We start from the raw sequence: 19582 nt of genomic DNA on the forward strand, positions 1-19582 counted from the left end.
TGACAAATTCATTTTATGAGGCCATAGTTACTGTATTACTAAAACAATATAAAGACTCAACAAAATAAAAGAATTACAGACCAATTTCCCATATGAACATAGATACAAAAATACTCAATAAAATACTTGCAAAATAATGCCAAAAACACTACTATGATGAGAAAATAGTAAATGTGATACAGGTAAGACAATTCTTTGACCACATTCTGTTGTGTTCCCATTTTCTCAGCACCAGGATCACTGACTTATCACTTGGATATTTATTCTTTGCTTTCATTTCCCTTAGAAGCATCATTGTGGACAGAGAAGATGGAAGCCTACAATCTTACCACAGTAACTCAGTTTATCCTCATAGGGATCTCTGACCTCCCTGAGGTGCGTTATCCCCTCTTTGTGGCCTTTGTTATCATCTATCAGATTACTTTGCTAGGAAACGGGGCCATCCTCTTGGCCATAGTGACTGAGAGAAAGCTCCACACTCCCATGTATTATTTGTTGGCCAATCTGTCAGTGCTAGACATACTTTGCCCATCAGCTACTGTCCCCAAGATGCTTAAAAATCTCTTGACTGAAGATCACAGCATTTCCTTTGTTGGGTGTGCTTTGCAGCTCTATTTCCTGGTGGCCCTAGCTGGGACTGAAGTTTTCTTGCTGGCTGTGATGGCTTATGACCGGTATGTGGCCATATGCTTCCCTCTGCGTTATTCCCTCATCATGACCAAGGTTCGCTGTGTGCAGATGTTGGTGGGGACCTGGGCAGCTGGGTTTTTCAACTCCTTCATCCACACAATGTCCACCTTTAGCCTGACTTTCTGCAAGTCCAATCGAGTAAACCAGTACTACTGTGATATCCCACCTGTGGTGGCCCTGTCATGCTCATCCACCTACATAGCAGAAATGCTTGTTTTAGTGGTAGGAGGTATTTTTGGTGTTGGTGCTTTTCTGATCACTTTGATCTCCTACATATACATCGTGTCCACCATCCTAAAGATCCAATCAGTAGAAGGGAAGCGCAAAGCCTTCTCCACCTGTGCTTCCCATCTTCTTGTCGTCTTCTTGTTCTATGGCACAACAATATTTACCTATATCCGCCCGTCCTCCAGTCAACACTCTCCTGCCAGAGACAGACTCATCTCTATGCTGTATGGGGTCATTACCCCCATGTTAAACCCCATTATCTATAGCCTGAGAAACACAGAAGTCAAAGGAGCACTCAGAAAAGTTTTACGTCTTAGAATATGTTCACAGAAAACATGATTGTAGAGTCTCTCTCAAACTCTTCTTAGAATCAATATACAGAAACAGGTAGAAAAGTACTAAAACAATGTATGTAAAGAAAGAAATTGATAACAAACTTACATTGAAGTTCACATATTGTTATACACATCTCTGTATCCACTTTAATGTTTGTAATTGAAAAATAAAATTATTTGAGACTGAATAGGATTAGTGGGTTATTTGAAGTAAATATATCTATTACTGTCTTATCTGTATCAACAGCTATATCCACACATGCCTATAATTATATACCAGCATTCTGGGCTTATATTTATTATTTACATATATTACACTTCTAAAAACTGATTTTGTTGATTCCAAAAATCTTTGCCTTTTAAAAAATCTTTCCACCAATATCATGAGAGAATAGTTTGGTTTCCCAGAAGATAAGCCATAAAGGATATGATGGCTCTTCTTTAGTTTTTGTACCCATGATCTCTGTTATTTCAATTTTCTTTGACTTTGGAAGTTAGTGTCATTTTAAACCATTTAAACTGGTCTGAATTTAGTTTGTATGTACTCAGTTAGCAATTTAGAATTAAATTTAGTACTAATTGTTATTTTAAAAATAAGAGAAATAATAATAAGAATAATTTCAAAAGGAGACCATCCTGTATGGAATAATAAGGTTACTCCCACAGGACATGGGTCATTAAATGAAAAACACAGAGCGAGGCATCGGACATCAAGGAGTTATTGGTCAGGGAAGCTAAACAAAACTCTAAATCAACAAGATATTCCCTTTAACTGGATATATTATTTTTATGATTATGTCTATAAATTTCTCATTTTATCTGAAAATACATAGACAAAAATAAAACACTGTAGTGTTCATTAACATTCAATTTACATGCTTTTATTAACTGCAAGTACAAATCTATTATCTATCTACCTACACTTACTATTTTATTTTGAAAAAGTTGTTTTTAGATTTTATTTCATGTGTACGAATATTTTGCCTGCATGTGTGTATGTGTGCCACGTGTGTGCCTGGTGTCCATGGAGGATAGAAGAAGATATTAAATCTACTGAAACTAGAATTACAGATCCCTGTGAGCCTCCACCATCAGTTCTGAGAACTGGAGCCAGGTCCTCTGCAAGAGCAATGAGTGCTCTTAACGGCTAAGCCATATCTCTAGCATCTATCTACCACCTATCTGTCAATTAGCCAACTATTTTCATAATTACTGTGCCAGGAAGAGTCAAGTTACAAGATATGTGTTCAAATCAGTTTGTGCTTCTATCCATACTGCATTTGAGCTCTTTAATGTTCATCATGAGGATGACATAACTTTCACAAGATTCATCATATAATAATGGTAAAAAAGTGTAAGCTTTGAGTCCAACAAAGAAAAGACTTTGAAAATTTAATAGTTTAACTATATTTTGAAGCAATATTTGCATACATTTATTCTTTGATGTTGTCCGGCCACAATATTCCATATGGCATGTCCATTTTTTTTTACATTGAGACATGTATCTGCCATTTATTTATTTTACATGAAAGCAACTCAATTGACCTTAAACAAAACGAAATTAATAGTTTGAAAAAGTTTATGAATATGTATTTTATATGTATCATTGACTGCATCTCAGGGCTTGAACACATTTGGTGGGCCTTTACCAGAAACTAAAATGTCAGTGTTAGAATATTCTTGTGCTTAATTAACTATGTGGTCCCATTATAGGTTGGCAGTAATGTGCATAGTCTCTCTACAGTTCCTGTTATCGTGACTCCCTAAGGATAAAGCAGGAATAATATAAATGATGTGCTAACCCCTGATGTGAATCTTACATTCAAGTGTGGACTTCGTTTTCATCTACTGGTGTAATTTGTTGGCCAGGTCTTTTGCTTTAATTTTCTCAAGTTTTAACTGGTAATATGACCTACTTTTAAGGCAAAATTTGCGAATACTATTTTTTAATAAGGTTCTTATAATTAAACAAATACAGTTTTAATTATGCCCAGGTTTAAGGATTATCTTTTATTTTTGCCTGCAGGATTGTGAACATTTGAGAACTTAAGAACTGATAGAGCACAGTTTGGTTTTAATTATTAACAAACTGATTTTCAGTAGCAACTGATTCTTTTTCTGTGTACGGCAGTAACTTGAAAAATGCATTAAGAGCAAAGCTTCATATATTGGTATTTACCATATTAAAATTGGTAAGAAAGAACGATATTAAGAACATTTGAATTCTGGATAATTTGTAACAGTTGGTTAATGCTTGCCATGTATACCAATTCAATACACATTATACAAAGAACCACACAAAGCACATAGATTAGTAAAAGCTTGTCAGATTCTCTAATTGAAAATTATTCATTTGTACATTAGAGGTGCTACATAAAATTTTGTTGAGAAATACGTGATGATAGCATGTTGATCTTTGTTTTTTAATTCTTCAAAAATCCTTAATATTTATGTTTGTATAAGGAAGAAGAAATTGTTGAAAAAAATAAAAGCACCTTCTCCACATGAACAAGTTCAGTACTGTATGTACCAAGACCATGTTTTTTATTCAATACTTTCAAAAAGCTAAGTGTAAAATATAAGGACAATATACCAGCACTTATTTTGGATGCATACTAGTCATATAATTTTGGAACAAACAGGTATGAAAGTTATTGGCTAATTTACTATAGCCCTTGTGTTAAAAAGTCAATTTTGTCTGTGTGACTACACAAATAGCTTATTGTATAAACTAGAATTTGCTTTCTTTAGATTTTACTCTTTTGATAAAGGTGTTATATTTATACACTTGCTACAATATTTATATACCTACGGTGTTGTTTTCAGATATTAATTAGACATATCTGTAGACAGATTTCTAACAGTTTGATAGGATTCTGATCTTTTGAAAATGAAACACTGATAGGAAACAGTTTTGTTTTAATCATTGTCATTCAGGTGTTCACTGTCATTCAATTGCATAGTGATATACCCATTGTATTTTGTAACAAATTTCTTTGTTGTATTTCATGAATTGAAGAGATTATCAGCCAGACTTTCTTCTCATTTTTTCCAATATATGCTGTTGTTTCAGAAGAGAAAATACCACTCTTCCAGGAATTGTTCTCTCTCAGTCCTTTGGTGTGAAAGAGAGCCTACCTTTGTAATCCAGGGTGACTTCAAATTAAATTTTTTTTTTTTGCCTTAGCCACCTAAATGTAGGAATTAAAGGTCCACACCACCATATCAACAATCAGGAATCTTATTATTATTTGTATATTTCTTACATAGGATAGAGTGATGGAAGAACTTTCAAGTCCTTTGTGAATAAAATTCTTTTGTATAATTTTCATTATTTGTCTTAAGAATTTTAAATGATGGGGGGCTGGAGAGAAGACTCAGAGGTTAAGAGCATTGCCTGCTCTTCCAAAGGTCCTGAGTTCAATTCCCAGCAACCACATGGTAGCTCACAACCATCTGTAATGGGGTCTTGTGCCCTCTTCTGGCCTTCAGGCATATACACAGACAGAATATTGTATACATAATAAATAAATATTTTTAAAAAAAGAATTTTAAATGATGATAGAAAATATTTATTGTTTTATAGGAAGAAAATAAATTGGTATGGAACTAGAATGTTCATTTTAATCTTCTTTTAAAATGTGATTTGATTTTTAATACAAATGAGATAAATACAATACATTTAAAGATATATAGTAGTTATAAATACAAAGGATTAAAAAAAATCTCATTATAGTTGGACAAGGCACAACAACAGAAGACACAGAGCTCAAGAGAAGGCACTAACATCTGAGATCTACTTGTTCCCCCACTTAAGAGTCCCATAAAAACACCAAATTGATAACTATAATGTTATCAATTATATGCAGAGGACTTGCTGCAGACATATGCAGGTTCTGGACTTACTGTTTCAGTCTTTGTGAGTTCATAAGAGACGTTTTCAGTTCATTTACAGAGCATCATTATCCTGTGGTCTTCTCTTCCCTCTGGCTCTTACACTCTTCCTGCCTTTTCTTCCATAGGATTCCCTGAATTTTGAGGGGAATGACTTGATAATCCATTTAGAGCAGTGTGTTACAAGGTCTTTCTTTCTCTCAACCATCTCAACCTGTTTTTTTTTGTTTTTTTTGTTTTTTGTTTTTTTTGTTTTTAGTTTGGGAGACTTATAATTACTGCTTTTTTTAATCACTAGGGGTAATATATCTGTTTATATCCTTATATAATCTTGATTTAACTCTAATAATTGATATCTATTGATAAACTTATTCATTATTTTAGATTTTCCAGTTTGATTGAGTACAAAATTTTAAAGTAAGTTCTTATGCTTCCCTAGTGTTCTTGGTGTCTGTTGTTATGTCCCCAGATTTTCTATGTAAACTTCCTAATATGTGATGGCAATGAAAAAACTATTTTTAAAGAAACAAAAATTAGTTTCCATTCTTCAGTCGAGGGGCCTTTAGGTTTTTTTCAGTTCTGGCTATGGCAAACAATGCAGCTATGAACATAGTTGAACATATGTCCTTGTGGCACGGTTGAGCATTCTTTGGATATATACCCAAAAGTGGTATTACTAGGTCTTGAGAAAGGTTGTTTCCTAATTTTCTGAGAAATCACCACACTGACATCCAAAGGGGCTGTACCAACTTTCATTCCTACCAACAATGCAGGTGTGTTCCATTTACCCCACAATCTCTCCAGCATAAGTTGTCATCAGTGCTTTTGATCCTGGCCATTCTTACAAGTGTAAGATGGAATCTTAGAGTTGTTTTGATTTGCATTTCTCTGATGACTCAGGATGCTGAACATTTCCTTAAGTGTCTTTCAGCCATTTTAGATTCCTCAGTTGAGAGTTCTCTGTTTAGGTCTGTACTCCATTTTTTTTAAATTGGATTATCTGTTCTTTCAATGACCAATTTCTCAAGTTCTTTGTATATTTTGGAGATCAGATCTCTGTCTGATGTGGGGTTAGTGAAGATCTTTTCCAGTTCTGTAGGCTGTTGTTTTATCTTGTTGACCATGTCCTTTACTTTACAGAAGCTTTTAAGTACCCAAATTTGTAACTGAACTAGAGCACACATAATTAGCCTGATATTTCCATTGTCCACAAGTTCCATGCCTTGCCACACTAATCTGCATCCTATTCTTTCATTTCCATTAGAAACCCCTTTAAGAGAGAGGACATGGATGTCTACAATCTTACCACAGTGACTCAGTTTGTCCTCATAGGACTCTCCGACCTCCCTGAGGTGCGCTATCCCCTCTTCATGGCCTTCATCATCATCTATCAGATCACATTGCTAGGAAACGGGGCCATCCTCTTGGCCATAGTGACGGGGAGAAAGCTCCACACTCCCATGTATTATTTGTTGGCCAATCTGTCCCTGCTGGACATATCCTGCCCATCAACAACTGTCCCCAAGATACTGAAAAATCTCTTGACTGAAGATCACAGCATTTCCTTCATTGGATGTGCTTTGCAGCTCTATTTCCTGGTGGCCCTAACTGGGACTGAAGTTTTCTTGCTGGCTGTGATGGCTTATGACCGGTATGTGGCCATATGCTTCCCTCTGCGTTATTCCCTCATCATGACCACAGTTCGCTGTGTGCAGATGCTGGTGGGGACCTGGGCAGCTGGGTTTCTCAACTCCTTCATCCACACGATGTCCACATTTAGCCTGTCTTTTTGTAAGTCAAATCAAGTTAACCAGTACTACTGTGACATTCCACCTTTGATGGCCCTCTCCTGCTCATCCACGTACATGGCAAAAATGCTTGTTTTTGTTGAAGGAGGTTTTTTGTCCTTTGGTGCTTTTCTGATCACCTTGATCTCCTACATATACATTGTCTCCACCATCCTAAGGATCCAATCAGTGGAAGGAAAGCAGAAAGCCTTCTCCATCTGTGCTTCTCATCTTCTTGTCGTCTTCTTGTTCTATGGCACAGCCATATTTACCTATATCCACCCCTCATCCAGTCAATATTCTCCTGCCAGAGACAGACTCATCTCTATGCTGTATGCGGTCATTACCCCCATGTTAAACCCCATTATTTATAGCCTGAGAAACACAGAAGTCAAAGGAGCACTCAGAAAAATTTTACATCTTTAGATATATTCACAGAAAGCATGATGTAAGAATTTTTAAAAGTCTGCTTAGAATGAATTCATAGAAATAAGTAGGAAAAAATAAAACACTGTATTCACAGAACGGAATTGAATGCAAACTTGATATAAAATCAGATATTATTATGTGCATCTCTATATCTACTTGAAATAAAATATATGATGGAAAAACAAAACTATTTGGGACTGAATAGATTAAGTAGTCTATCTGAAGTACTTTATGTCGATTGTTGTCTTATATGTATAAAAGTCTATATCAACCTTCATTCCTACAATTACTTTTCATATATCTGTATTTTCTATTTTTTTCCAATTCTACATCTTTCATGTTGTTGCAGATCTTTATCTTTTTCTTTTCAAGTTTATTATTCTTAAAAGGTTTTTATTTATGGCCATGAAGTCCTCTGCACATATATATGTGCACCATTGTACTTGATATTCCTGTGTGTCCTCATCTACCTGCTCCTCACAGTATCCGTAAGAGGGTGTTGGATCTCTGGAACTGGAGTTATAGATAGTAGTTAGTAGCCATGTGGATGTCAGAGTAAAAACTCCGGTCCTCTGCAAGAGCAGAACGTGCTTTTAACGTCTGAAACTTTTCTTCGCCCATTAATTTTATTTAAATATTTGTTTATTTTTATGTATGTGGGTGTCTTGTTGGTAGAAGCCATGCTGTCATTCCTGGGAAAGGCACATAAATGTTTTCAAATTGGAGCTTCTTAGACTGCAAGTTGCTTTGGAGGGTCCCATCCACTTGACAAGAACCAATGGAAACAATATTGCAGACTCCTGCACTAATCCTAGGGAACTCATGGGCTTCAGGCCTCTGTAAATTTCCCTACTTTATTCTTATGATAACTCTTAATTTTGCTATACTAGTCATGAACGTACCTGAGTTGATTGGTAACAAATGCCCCCCCCCCCAAAATTAAATTAATCTGGTCTGTTAAAGAAACTGGTTTCTCTGGTTGCCCCTGGCTGCCTTTGCAGTTATCCTGAGCTAACAAGAGGGACTCACTAAGGCAATGATTATTGCTTATTCAGTTCCAAAAAGAGATAAATTTACTCCAAAGAACTTAAGAACTTCAAGTATGTTCTTTTTAAAATGACATCAAAATCTTTTTTTTTTCATTTCTTTTTTTTTATTGAGAAAAAAAAAATTCCGCCTCCTCCCAGCCTCCCACTCCTCCCGCCCTCCCTCTCAAGTCTGAAGAGCAGTCAGGGTTCCCTGCCCTGTGGAAAGTCCAAAGTCCTCCCCTCTCCATCCTGGTCTAGGAAGGTGAACATCCAAACTGGCTAGGCCCCCACAAAGCCAGAACAAGAAGTAGGAACAAAACCCAGTGCCATTGTCCTTGGCTTCTCAGCAACCCTCATTGTCCGCCATATTCAAAGAGTCCGGGTTTATCCCCTGCTTTTTCAGTCACAGTCCAGCTGGCCTTGGTGAGCTCCCAATAGATCAGCCCCACTGTCTCCGTGGGTGGGTGCACCCCTCGTGGTCCTGACTTCCTTGCTCATCTTCTACCTCCTTCTGTTCCTCATTGGGACTTTGGGAGCTCAGTCCAGTGTTCCAGTGTGGGTCTCTATCTCTATCTCCATCCATCGCCAGATGAAGGTTCTATGGTGATATGCAAAATATTCATCAGTATGGCTATAGGATAGGATCATTTCAGGTTCCCTATCCTCAGCTGCCCCAGGAACTAACTGGGGACCTCGCCTTGGGCACCTGGAAGCCCCTCTAGGTCCAAGTCTCTTCCCAACCCTAAGATGGCTTCCTTAATTAAGATATGTGCTTCCCTGCTCCCCTATCCAACCTTCCTGTATCCCAATCATCCCGTTGCCCCAAGTTCTCCCCATCCTACCCTTCTCACTTTTTTCTTCCCATCTCCCCTTACCCCCCTCCCATCCCACCCTTAAGATCCCGATTTTTTGCCTGGCAATCTTGTCTACTTCCCCTACCCAGGAGGATAGCTATATGTTTTTCTTTGGGTTCACCTTCTTATTTAGCTTCTTTAGGATATCAAAATATAGACTCACTGACCTTCATTTGTGGCTAGAAACCAATTATGAGTGAGTACATCCCATGTTCATCTTTTGGGGTCTGGGTTACCTCACTCAGGATAGTATTTTCTATTTCCATCCATTCGCATGCAAAATTTGAGAAGTCATTGTTTTTTACCACTTAGTAGTACTCTAAAGTGTATATATTCCACACTTTCTTCATCCATTCTTCCATTGAAGGACATCTAGGTTGTTTCCAGGTTCTGGCTATTACAAATAATGCTGCTATGAACATAGTTGAACAAATGCCCTTGTCATATGATCGGGCATCTCTTGGGTATATTCCCAAGAGTGGTATTGCTGGGTCCAGTGGTAGGTTGATCCCGAATTTCCTGAGAAACCGAAACACTGCTTTCCAAAGTGGTTGCACAAGATTGCATTCCCACCAGCAATGGATGAGGGAACCCCTTCCTCCACATCCTCTCCAGCAGAGGCTATCATTGGTGTTTTTGATTTTAGCCAATCTGACAGGTGTAAGATGATATCTCAAAGTTGTTTTGATTTGCATTTCCCTGATCGCTAGGGAGGTTGAGCATGATCTTAAGTGTCTTTTGGCCATTTGAACTTCTTCCGTTGAGAATTCTCTGTTCAGATCAGTGCCCCATTTTTTAATTGGGTTAATTAGCATTTTAAAGTCTAGTTTATATATTTTGGAGATCAGACCTTTGTCTGTTGCGGGGTTCAAAATCTTATACGAACATATAAGGTAAGGATATAGGATATGAAAAGTCAGATATAACTCTGGTTCCAGGACATGAACACTCATATTTTTTCAATGTCAAAATATCAATAAAGAAATCTAAAACTCCTAGTTCTCTTAAAAGAAAAAAAAAGCATGTAGAAATTTCCATAAAGAATAGAAGAACTTTAGTCCCAACCTTTAAACAGTTAGGTAATGATCATTACTATTTTTAGAACTCATAAAGTATAGTATTATAACTGAAATTCACTTAATAAATGTGACATATATGTAACTTAGAATCTGGTATGCACCTGAAAATATTCTCCTACACATCATAATATACTCAGATGCTTTAATATTGTTAAGAAATAATCACAGGGCTTAAATCTCTTACTTTGTAACCACGTGTTTGCTAGGGCACAGTATGAGTAAGATGTGCCTAGCTAGATATAAACACTTGTCTTGCATTACAATGATTGGGGTAAAGGTCAATGACATCAGAGGAGTGGGAAAAGTGGAGAAATTAAAGTGAATAATTGTCAATGATTCTTGTAAAATGATTAAAGAAGAGAAATGATTTGAAACTGCTCATGCTTGAATGCATTAGAAGTTGTATAAATAAAGATGGCTTGAGCTAGTTGGGGCTTTCAGTTGAAAGACAACCGGTGGTCAGACTCTTCATTCTTTGCCGACTTTGCTAAACAGTCCTGTGTCAAAAGAACCCAACTGGAGTTGGACTCTGGAATTTTGTCTCCATATGTCTGTGCACCACATGTGTGCAGTGTCCATGGTGGCCAGAGGGAGGTCACTGTATGCCCAGTAATGAGAGTTTCAGATAGTTGTAATCTTCAATTGTGTGGTCGAATTGGGCTTGGGTCTTTTGGAATAGCAAGTTGTACTTTTAACCTTTGAGCCCCCCCTACAGATACCATTTTATTTTTTAACTGACAAATTACTATAAATATTAAGGATTTATATTGGTTTTATTGTTCATAAACACGGCGAGGAATAGCTAAATCTTGTTAGTTAACATGTTACTCCCCTCAATATCTATTATTTTAGGTGAGAATTTCTGAAAGTTTCATTATTTTCTGTGCACCTATGTTACTTTTTGATTTATTTTACATACCAACCACATCTCCCCTCATTCCCTTTCCCCACCCCCTTCTATGCCCCATCCACTCTTCCCCCACCTCCATTCAGAAGAGGTAAGGCCTTGCATGGTAGTCAACAAAGCATGACTTAGCATGTTGAGGCAGGACCAAACTCCTCCCCATTTCAAATAAAGTATCCTCTCTTTGGAACCAAAGGGAATAGGTTCCAAAGAGCCAGCTCATACATCAGGGATGGGTCCTGGTTCCACTGCTAGATGCCCCACAAAAGAACAAACTACACAACAGTCAGTTACAAGCAGAGGGCTTAGGTTGGTTCCATGCCAACACCCTAGCTTCTTGTTCAGAGTTTGTGAGCTCCCATAAGCTGAGGTTAGCTGCCTCTGTGGGTTTTCCCATTACGATCTTGATTCTCCCTTCCTCATATAATCCCTCCCCTCTCTCTTCAAATGGACTCCTGGAGCTCTGCCCAGTGCTTGGCTGTAGATATCTGCCTCTGCTTCCATCAGTTACTAGATGAAGGCACTGTGATGACAGGATAGTCACCAATCTGATTACAGAAGAAGGACAGTTCAGGTATCATCTCCACTATTGCTAGGAGTCTTAATTTGAGTCTTCTTTATGGTTTCCTGGGAGTTTCCCTGGCACCAAGATTTTCCCTAACCCCATAATGGCCCCCTCTATCAAGAAATCTATTTTAGGGGGCTGGAGAGATGGCTCAGCGGTTAAGAGCACTGCCTGCTCTTCCAAAGGTCCTGAGTTCAATTCCCAGCAACCACATGGTGGCTCACAACCATTTGTAATGAGGTCTGGTACACGCAGAAAGAATATTGTATACTAAATAAATAAATATTTAAAAAAAAAGAAATCTATTTTATTACTCTCAAACTTCCATTCCACCCCCAACTCAACCATCCTGACCCCTCGTGTTTCTACCCACTCTTTTGTTCCCCTCTAAGCCCCTCTCCAGTTTCCCCAGGAGATATCATCTATTTCCTCTTCCCAGGGATACCCACACATCCCTCTTAGGGTCCTCCTTGTTACGAACCTAGGTTATTTTTAAATTATAGTCAACATTTTATTAAAATGCAGTTCATAGGAAAAAAAATCTGATTAATTGTGCATGTGTTGCTGCAGGAAATGGCCAAGTGATGAGACACCCAAGACTGAATACCTGGAAGCAGTTTTATTTTATGCACAAAATAAGCCCATGGAACACCAGTCCATAACCTACAGCTGAATTCAGTTAAACAGCATTTTATCATTATCAGAGAGCCTTCCTCTAGCAGCTGATGGGAGCAGATGCGGAGATCCACAGCCAAGTATCAGGCAGAAAGAGAGCCGAAATTAGAGATCTCCATGGGGTCTTTCAACTTGGAGCTCAGGGAACCTGCAGATAATGTACAAAATACATTTACCTACATTATATAGTTGTTTTTATTTTATTTTATTTATTATTTTTTTTTTGATTTTTTCGAGACAGGGTTTCTCCATAGCTTTTTGGTTCCTGTCCTGGAACTAGCTCTTCTAGACCAGGCTGGCCTTGAACTCACAGAGATCCGCCTGCCTCTGCCTCCCGAGTGCTGGAATTAAAGGCATGTGCCACCACCGCCTGGCTTATAGTTGTTTTTAATAATATATTTAAATTTTATTTAATTTTGAATATTTTATTTATGTACACAATAAAATATGACCATATTTACTCCCCTTAATGTCATTCAAATGCACTCATATCCCTTCAATATGTGTCCCTCCTAACTTCAATTGTTTTTAAAAACCCATGAATCATTCCCATATGTGTATAAGGGTGAGAACCTCTCCTGGAGCATGGAAATCATACCTGTGCCTACATACTCAAATAGAATGATTCTCCATCCCCATCAACTACCAACTGTCAACAGTTTTCCCAGTAAGGGCTGGAATTTAGAAATCAATTTCCCCATCTATACTAGGATTTTGACTCTTTGGATCTTTTGTAATCTTATGCAGGCAACTACTGTCACTGTGAATTTATTATTCACACAACTATGTTACTTTCAGGAAGCAAAACCGCATAATACTCCCTCTATCCTGTTATTTGGTCCTGATGTTTGCTCTGTCTCTTCCATTATGCTTCCTGAGACTTGGTGGTAATGATAGGGTTAATATTAATATACTATTTAGGACTGAGAACTTAGTCTTTTATCCTTATGACTTTGAGAATTTCTCCCATTGACTTCTGCCCACTGATAAGTAAGCTTTGTGACTAAAGCTGACATCAGTATAGCTCTATTGGTATAAACATAAATAATTTGATGGCAACCTATGGCATGATCATTTAGCCAGATAACAGTATGTTCTGCCTTGGATACTGTGGTGGCTTGAAAAGATAAAACCTATGTGTACTATCATTTAAAAGATTTAGGTTTTATTTCATATATATGAGTGCTTTGCCTGCATGTGTGTGTGTGTATACCATGTGTGTACCTGGTGCCCATGAAGGTCAAAAGAAGGCACCAAATTCCCTGGAACTAGAGTTAACAGATGGTTTTGAGCTCTCTTATGGGTGTTGGGCACTGAAGTCAGATCCTCTGTAAGAGCAAAAAGTGCTCTGAACTTCTGAGCTGCCTCCATAGCTTCTAATCTAGCTATGTTACCAATCTGGTAGGCAGTCATCCACATCCATAATTTCATGGTGTTATCAGGAGGAAAGCAGCATGGTGTGTGTTTGGATCAGTTGTGGTTCTATCCACACTTGGAGCTGAACTGTTTAATGTTCATGTGGATGGCACATACCTTCCACAAGACAAGACGCTGTCTGCATAAAATGAAAAATTTTCACTCAACAACGAAAAGACATATTTAAGAAAATTTGATAATATAATTATATTTTGAAGCAATGATTGGCTTACACTTATTCTTTGCAGCTGTCTGGTGTCATGATTAGTGTAAAACATTTTGTTTTACATCAATTCTACAAGACATGTGCAACTTTTTTACACTGGTACATTGGAAAACTGAGTTGTCATTTCTTTAGTTTCTGTTAAAACAACTCAATTTTTAAGTATAAAATAATTGTTCGAGATAGTTTATGAATTTATATTTTATTTTCATCTTTGACCACATACAGGGGTTGAATATATTTTTCTGAACCATAACAAGAAACTAAAATATGACTCTTGTACCATAGAATTATTTTAAAGATTACATAAAATTAATTAGCTATGCAATCCCATTGTTGGCTCGATAGTAATATGCATAGTCTCTCTTAAGTTCTTATTATCATGACTCCCCAAGGATATTCACAAGTAGTATAAATTACGTACTAACCGCTCATTTGAGTCTTACATTCAAGCGGTGAGTTTGCTTTTCTCTACTGATGTAACTTGTAAGCAGGTCATTTGCTTAAACTTGCTGAATTCTTTTTAATGCCAATGGGACCTACTTTTAAAGCAAAATTTGCCTATTTCACTAAAGTTGCTGCAAAAAATCAAATACAGTTTTAATCATGCTAAGTTTTAAGGCTTATATTTTATTTTTTGCTTAATTAACAACTAATTGTTTTCTCTCTACAACAGAAGTTTTTTTTTCTGTTTATCTTTTTTCAGAAAAGATATTTTCTGAAGAGAAAAGCTTCATGTAGCTGGCATTTACTATATTAAAACTGGTAAGGGAGACTGATAGTAAGAAAGTGTGAATTCTGGGATATTTCTAACAGATGGTGAACGCTATCTGTACATGACAATTCCCATTAATAATCATACATTATACCATGAACCAATTAAAGCACATGGAGTGCATTTCATACGTGATTCCCAGAATCTGTGGTGTAAAAATTACACATCTGTCCACTGTGTGTTGCATGAAATCTTCTTGAGAAATGTATGATGGGAAAGAGCACACTCCTAATTCATTCAAAAATGCTTAATATTTATTTATTTATTTATGTTTGAATTAGGAAGAGGAGGTTGTTGAGATGAATACAAGCACTGTCTCCACATGAACAAGTTCTGTACCGTATATATCAAGTCCATGTGTTTCACTGAATATGTTCAAAAAGTTAAGTGTAAAATGTAGGAGCAATGTGATTTCAGTTACAACGGGCATATATTTGTCATATAATTTGGGAACCAACTGGATATACTTATTAATAAGAATGCTTTTGATGAATATATTACAGCCCTTTTTAAAGGGTCAATTTTTATGTGAGTGAAAATAGAGGCAATTAATTGTATAAATTGGAATTTACTCTGAAGACATTACTCTTGTGAAAGAAGGTGTCATCTTTATATACTTACACCTTCTTGCTGTTCTCAGAGACTAATTGTACTCAGTTGTCAACAGTTTAGCATTCCTGCAGGGTTGTGAGCATTTGGGAGATTAAGAACTAATATGGCACAGTTTTGTTTTAATCATTGTTATTCGCTCATTAACCACCCTTCAGTTGCATAATGGCATACACATTTATTTATTTTTATAGTAAATTTCTTTGTTATATTTTATGATTTTAAGAGATCATTAATTAAAATTATTTTATTAAAAAATTTTCCATAACTGCTCTTGCTTCAGTAGAAAAAAAAAGTTATTCCTTCAGGGCTTCTTCTTAACTTGCTTTGTTTTGAAGCAAGGCCTTGCTTTGTAGTTCAGGGTGACCTCAAATTCAAATTGCCCTTGTCTTAGCCTCTTGATATAGGAATTAAAGTCACATACCACTATAACTACTTTGTTAGGCACTCCCAGGAATCTTGATAGTCTTTATTTACGTGTTACCTAGGAACACGTGAAGGGAAAATCCTTCAACCCCTTTGTGAATAAAAATCATTACATATAACTTGCATTATTTACCTTATGCATTTTCACTGACCAAAGAAAATATTTATTGTTTTTAATCAAAAAATGGATAGGATTGTAGAATATTCCTCTTTATTTTATTTTAACCAGGTTTTATATAAGAATTTCCAAATAATGACACTAAAGAAAAAAAACCGTTTTAAAGTGCCAACAATTTGCATTTCCATGTGTTCAACTAAGTTCTTCCAGACAGTCTGCTTAACATTGTTATTGTGCATCCAATTAAGCTAATGCTAGTAATTATATCTTACACATATGGATTTTAAAGTCATAAGAACATTTTTGCATTTATTACTTCCGAGTAGAGATACTTGGTTTAAGGAAGAAATTGCCATTCATTTATATTCTTTACCCTAATATTGAGTTGATTTTCCACATATCTATTAACTCCTAGTATTTTGTTATGATAATTATAAAATAACAATGAAATATACAATGAGTACATGACACACCTATTATGTACTCTTTTAATTTAACTTGAAAGTGTACCTAAAGTTATGGATATTAAGATGAGAGTAAATGAAATTAATTTCTGTGGAGATGTTAGAAATCATTAGCTTTCATGAACAAAATTACATAATTGAGGGTTGCTAATGTCTATAATGGAAATATACTTTTACATATTTCTAATGGTTAGGAACAAAAGATAAGTATTTTAAGAAAGACTATGACTAGTTATATTTTAGGCAGAAATGTTAAGAACTTAAAACCTTAATTACTAATTCATTATTATTAATTCACCATTAGTCTGATATTTCTATTGTCCATGAGTTTCCTGCTATTCACTCTAATCTGAGTTTTTTTTTCTTTTATTTCCCTTAGAAATTCCCTTTAAGAGAGGACATGGATGCCTACAATCTTACCACAGTGACTCAGTTCATCCTCATAGGGCTCTCTGACCTCCCTCAGGTGCGTTATCCCCTCTTTGTGGCCTTTGTCATCATCTATCAGATGACTTTGCTGGGAAACGGGGCCATCCTCTTGGCCATAGTGACTGAGAGAAAGCTCCACACTCCCATGTATTATTTGTTGGCCAATCTGTCCCTGCTGGACATATTCTGTCCGTCAACCACTGTCCCCAAAATGCTCAACAATCTCTTGACTGAAGATCACAACATTTCCTTTGTTGGGTGTGCTTTGCAGCTCTATTTCCTGGTGGCCCTAGCTGGGACTGAAGTTTTCTTGCTGGCTGTGATGGCTTATGACCGGTATGTGGCCATATGCTTCCCTCTGCGTTATTCCCTCATCATGAGCACGGTTCGCTGTGTGCAGATGCTGGTGGGTACCTGGGTAGCTGGGTTTCTGAATTCTTTCATGCATACAATGGCAACCTTCAGCTTATCTTTCTGCAAGTCCAATCGAGTTAACCAGTACTACTGTGATATCCCCCCTGTGGTGGCCCTGTCCTGCTCATCCACCTTCATTGCAGAAATGCTTATTTTATTGATGGGCAGTATCTTTGGGGTTGGTGCTTTTCTGATCACTTTGATCTCCTACATATACATCGTGTCCACCATCCTAAAGATCCAATCAGTAGAAGGGAAGCGCAAAGCCTTCTCCACCTGTGCTTCCCATCTTCTTGTCGTCTTCTTGTTCTATGGCACAACAATATTTACCTATATCCGCCCGTCCTCCAGTCAACACTCTCCTGCCAGAGACAGACTCATCTCTATGCTGTATGGGGTCATTACCCCCATGTTAAACCCCATTATCTATAGCCTGAGAAACACAGAAGTCAAAGGAGCACTCAGAAAAGTTTTACGTCTTAGAATATGTTCACAGAAAACATGATTGTAGAGTCTCTCTCAAACTCTTCTTAGAATCAATATACAGAAACAGGTAGAAAAGTACTAAAACAATGTATGTAAAGAAAGAAATTGATAACAAACTTACATTGAAGTTCACATATTGTTATACACATCTCTGTATCCACTTTAATGTTTGTAATTGAAAAATAAAATTATTTGAGACTGAATAGGATTAGTGGGTTATTTGAAGTAAATATATCTATTACTGTCTTATCTGTATCAACAGCTATATCCACACATGCCTATAATTATATACCAGCATTCTGGGCTTATATTTATTATTTACATATATTACACTTCTAAAAACTGATTTTGTTGATTCCAAAAATCTTTGCCTTTTAAAAAATCTTTCCACCAATATCATGAGAGAATAGTTTGACTCCAAATCCCTATCACATTCTTAACATTATTCCCTTTACTTTGTAAAGTTCTGGAACTAGACACAGGTCTTCCTTGGGTTGCCTACTAATGACATACATTGTCCAACAACTCCTTCCAAAAGTGTTATTTCCCAAGGATTATCACCATATCTAGAATTTTCCCAATATTTTATTCCTCCCACAAGATTTTTTTTAAAGGAAATCACTTTGACTTTCTTTAAAGACCCAATATCATTTATGGCATGAATTTACAAAATATTTATAAATTCTTAGTAAATTATTAAGTATTAAATACAATAATTATGGCACAATTCCAGTCAAACCCCTTTATTGTCATAAATAATGTTACTATAAACTTACATACTGTTGACAGCTAGAGGGCTGTAAATGATAATGTGGCCCCGTCTACACAATCGTTGTTAGCCATAACCATGTTTAGAAAAATGAATACAAGCTGGACTGTTATGCCACATGTCTTGAATCCCAGAGAGCAGGGAGATCTATTTGAGTTTAAAGATTGCCTGGTCTGTAAGAGATAGTTCCATGACAGGCTCCAAAGCTACAGAAAAACTCTGTCTTGACAAACAAAAGCAAAACAAAAATAAACAAAAAGAAAGTGAGCAAAACACCCAGTTTTATAAATTAATCAGTATTACTTTTGCCTCTCCTCTATCTCTAATCTAAGCTCCTAGAAGGATCTCCCTATTTAGATCACTTAATAGATTACCTAGGTTATCTGAACTTAAAAACTCCAATATTGTACCAACATTTTAGCACAAACTTAATGAGAAGCACCCAGTCCCTCAATTATGACAATAAGAAAAGGCTAGGAGAAGGTTGGGTTCATAGAACTGATATCGTATGTTAAAATTTTATTACACAGCTTTTTTCTACGTTTTACAGCAAAATCTTAGTATGTTTGCAATATTTAGTGAGTAGATAGCAACTTTGTTATCTTGTGGTTGCGTTTGCAGTTTTTAATAAGCTAGATAAATTTAGTGAATATATTCAACTTTATCATTTGTGACTCTGAACTTGTGAAAAGAATTTATCTGTGGTCTTAACAAAATAATGTAGCATTTTGGAGCAAAAATGCAAAGAAATAGTCCTGCACTGGAGGCCAAGATACAGAAGACCTCCACAGCCACCAGAGCCTTGCCTTTGGTGCTGTGGTAGACAGTGAGGAAGGTGATCCAAACACTACAGAACACCAGCATGCTGAACGTCAGGAACTTTGCTTCATTGAATGTGTCCGGTAGATTCCTAGCCAGGAAAGCTACAACGAAACTCGCTAGGGCGAGAGACCCCAGGTATCCCAGGACAAAGTAGAAGAAAATT

The 19582-nt window shown here is 36.6% G+C and overlaps 3 protein-coding genes across 3 annotated transcripts; all 3 read left to right on the plus strand.

The window, feature by feature from the left end:
• Positions 1-309: 309 nt before the first annotated feature.
• On the plus strand, positions 310-1257 carry LOC101990438 (olfactory receptor 5V1-like). Its single transcript, XM_005357703.1, has one exon. The coding sequence runs from the start codon at positions 310-312 to the stop codon at positions 1255-1257; it is 948 nt and encodes a 315-aa protein (XP_005357760.1).
• A 5176-nt stretch (positions 1258-6433) lies between these two features.
• LOC101990726 (olfactory receptor 5V1-like) lies at positions 6434-7360 on the plus strand. The gene has a single exon (XM_013350191.1). The coding sequence runs from the start codon at positions 6434-6436 to the stop codon at positions 7358-7360; it is 927 nt and encodes a 308-aa protein (XP_013205645.1).
• A 9539-nt stretch (positions 7361-16899) lies between these two features.
• On the plus strand, positions 16900-17847 carry LOC101991012 (olfactory receptor 5V1-like). Its single transcript, XM_005357704.2, has one exon. It carries the CDS (start codon positions 16900-16902, stop codon positions 17845-17847), a length of 948 nt encoding a protein of 315 aa, XP_005357761.1.
• The last annotated feature ends 1735 nt before the right edge of the window (positions 17848-19582 follow it).

Source organism: Microtus ochrogaster, chromosome 22 (genome assembly GCF_000317375.1).
Source record: "Microtus ochrogaster isolate Prairie Vole_2 chromosome 22, MicOch1.0, whole genome shotgun sequence".
NCBI lineage: Eukaryota > Metazoa > Chordata > Mammalia > Rodentia > Cricetidae > Microtus > Microtus ochrogaster.